Raw genomic sequence first — 2,180 nt, 5'->3', positions numbered from 1 at the left:
TATTTTTTTATCGGGATACTATAAATGAGCAAAAGCACAACTACACTAGTAAACTATGCTTTCACCTAAGCTTTCCATCTACAAGCGGCAGCGAATTGAAGCTTTTTTCATGCAAAAGCTTCCTGCTCTAAATTCGACCCATAAATATGAATTAAATTTTTAAATAAATGCATTGAAATATTTACTTAAGATATACATTTTTTTTTTGCTAAAAACAAATAATTTATCTTTTGTTTAACCGCTTTAACCCCAAACATAAAGTTTATTCAGTAAACGCAGTGGCAAACAAATCAAAAAGATATTTATTTTGCAATTCCATTCACAAATATCAACTTCAAACAGAAGCGATAGTGGTTGTGATTGATAAGCGGCTTGAGCGACTGCCTATTTAAATAGTATCGCCCCAGAGTGATAGCAGATGAAAACAATTTGTGACATGGAACCGTCGCTAGCAGCTACCTTTGTGAAGGGTTTTCACGATGAGGCAATCGTCAGTAAAATGAAATTTAATCGGTTTGGTAGAACCGATTTAGTGGTATCGGAAATATCTCTTGGAGCCGGGACGTTGAGTAAGCTCTATGGGTAAGGTGCAACTTATGGTATTTTATAAGTTAATAACAACTCTTTTTGTTTTGCAGAAACTTAGGTGAAACTGAAGGAATCAAAGCGGTGCACTTAGCGCTGAAAAGTGGGATCAACTACATCGACACTGCTCCGTGGTACGGGCAAGGTCGTTCAGAGGAAATTCTCGGATTAGCTCTCAAGAATGTTCCACGACAATCTTACTATCTCGCAACGAAAGTTGGACGTTACGAGTTGGAATACGAGAAAATGTTTGACTATAGTGCTAAGAAAACTCGCGAAAGTGTCGAAAAAAGCTTGAATCTTCTTGGGTTAAATTGTTTAGACGTTGTTCAGGTATCTATGCCAAGTTACTGATCAAACCAAAATAGCTTTTTTTTATTACTTTTCAAGATACACGATGTTGAATTCGCGCCTAACTTGGACGTAATAATCAATGAAACTCTACCCGCTTTGGAGAAGCTCAAAGCAGAAGGTAAGCTCCGATACATCGGAGTCTCTGCCTATCCGATTGATGTTCTAAAGGATTTAATTTCACGAGCACCCGGGCGATTTGATTCCGTTCTGTGCTACTGTCGAAATTCGTTGATCGACGACACACTGAAACAGTTCATGCCGTTCTTCGAAGCCAACAAGCTAGCGGTGGTTTGTGCGGCCGGTCACGGGATGGGTTTGCTCACGAACGCGGGTCCCCAATGGTGGCATCCCGCACCGGAGCAAACGAAAGCCGTCTGCAAAGAGGCTAGTACCTATTGCCAGGAGAATGATGTTGAGCTGGGCAAATTGGCTATGTACCATTTCATACAGATGAAAGGACCGGCAACCTTTCTGTGCGGCATGCAACGTGAATCACTGGTAGCGTTGAATTTGGATGCTTTTTACAACGGATTGAATGATAAAGAGCGGAATGGGCTGGAATACCTTAACAAAAAGTAATTTTGGCTTCCATGTGAATTTTCTTATCAATAAGACTTCTTAACTCTTAATTTCAGTGTCTTCGTGAAAATTGAATGCGCGCACTGGGAAGGAATCGAGGTACAAAAATACTGGGATGAAATGAAAAAAGCTAAGTCCTGAGTCTTGAATCACGCGGTGTTTGCCTTTATTTTATGTTGGGTTTATAGCAAACTAACCAATCGATCGAAAGCTCCACTCAAAGAAGTGAATAAAATATTCCTATCGAAATCATATTATGGAGTTTTACTGTTTGCACAGGTTTTTAGAATTGTTTGTATTAAAATGCTCTTTCATATTATGCAACACTTTGAAAGAACAATCGACAAGCTTTCAAAAATGTCCTAATCGTACCGGATTTCGGATGAAAACTTACTTTTCGGTTTTTTAATTCAACATACATATATTACCTACCAAACACACAGTTTTGCTGCTAATTCAACTCATTTCATACTTCTAATGCGTTTGCGCTCTCTGTATAAACAGTCACGTTGAACTGCAAGGAAAAATGTTTGTTTTCATAACTGCTAGCTTTGAATTGAAATTGACACTTACTGTACGGATCGAACCGGATAAGCTCCATTTTATCTGCCAATCTTTCGCGTATCATATTGAACTGATGTCCACTAACGGCGCTCTCCATT

General features: G+C 38.9%; 1 protein-coding gene across 1 annotated transcript; it reads left to right on the top strand.

The window, feature by feature from the left end:
• The first annotated feature begins 252 nt into the window (after nt 1-252).
• LOC128743053 (uncharacterized) lies at nt 253-1,753 on the top strand. The gene is made up of 4 exons (XM_053839567.1): nt 253-582; nt 639-918; nt 976-1,514; nt 1,575-1,753. The coding sequence occupies exons 1-4, from the start codon at nt 419-421 to the stop codon at nt 1,657-1,659; spliced, it is 1,068 nt and encodes a 355-aa protein (XP_053695542.1). The 5' UTR covers nt 253-418; the 3' UTR covers nt 1,660-1,753.
• The last annotated feature ends 427 nt before the right edge of the window (nt 1,754-2,180 follow it).

This window comes from Sabethes cyaneus, chromosome 3 (assembly GCF_943734655.1).
Source record: "Sabethes cyaneus chromosome 3, idSabCyanKW18_F2, whole genome shotgun sequence".
NCBI lineage: Eukaryota > Metazoa > Arthropoda > Insecta > Diptera > Culicidae > Sabethes > Sabethes cyaneus.
Note: the sequence above shows the minus strand (reverse complement) of the source record. Positions and strands in the feature narration are given on the sequence as shown.

Excerpts from the sequence above, each read along its gene's own strand:
- LOC128743053 (XM_053839567.1), top strand. The coding sequence starts at position 419 with ATGAAAACAATTTGTGACATGGAACCGTCGCTAGCAGCTACCTTTGTG. Across the intron at positions 919-975 it reads ATTGTTTAGACGTTGTTCAG|ATACACGATGTTGAATTCGC; the intron begins GTATCTATGCCA and ends TTACTTTTCAAG. Across the intron at positions 1,515-1,574 it reads CTGGAATACCTTAACAAAAA|TGTCTTCGTGAAAATTGAAT; the intron begins GTAATTTTGGCT and ends TCTTAATTTCAG.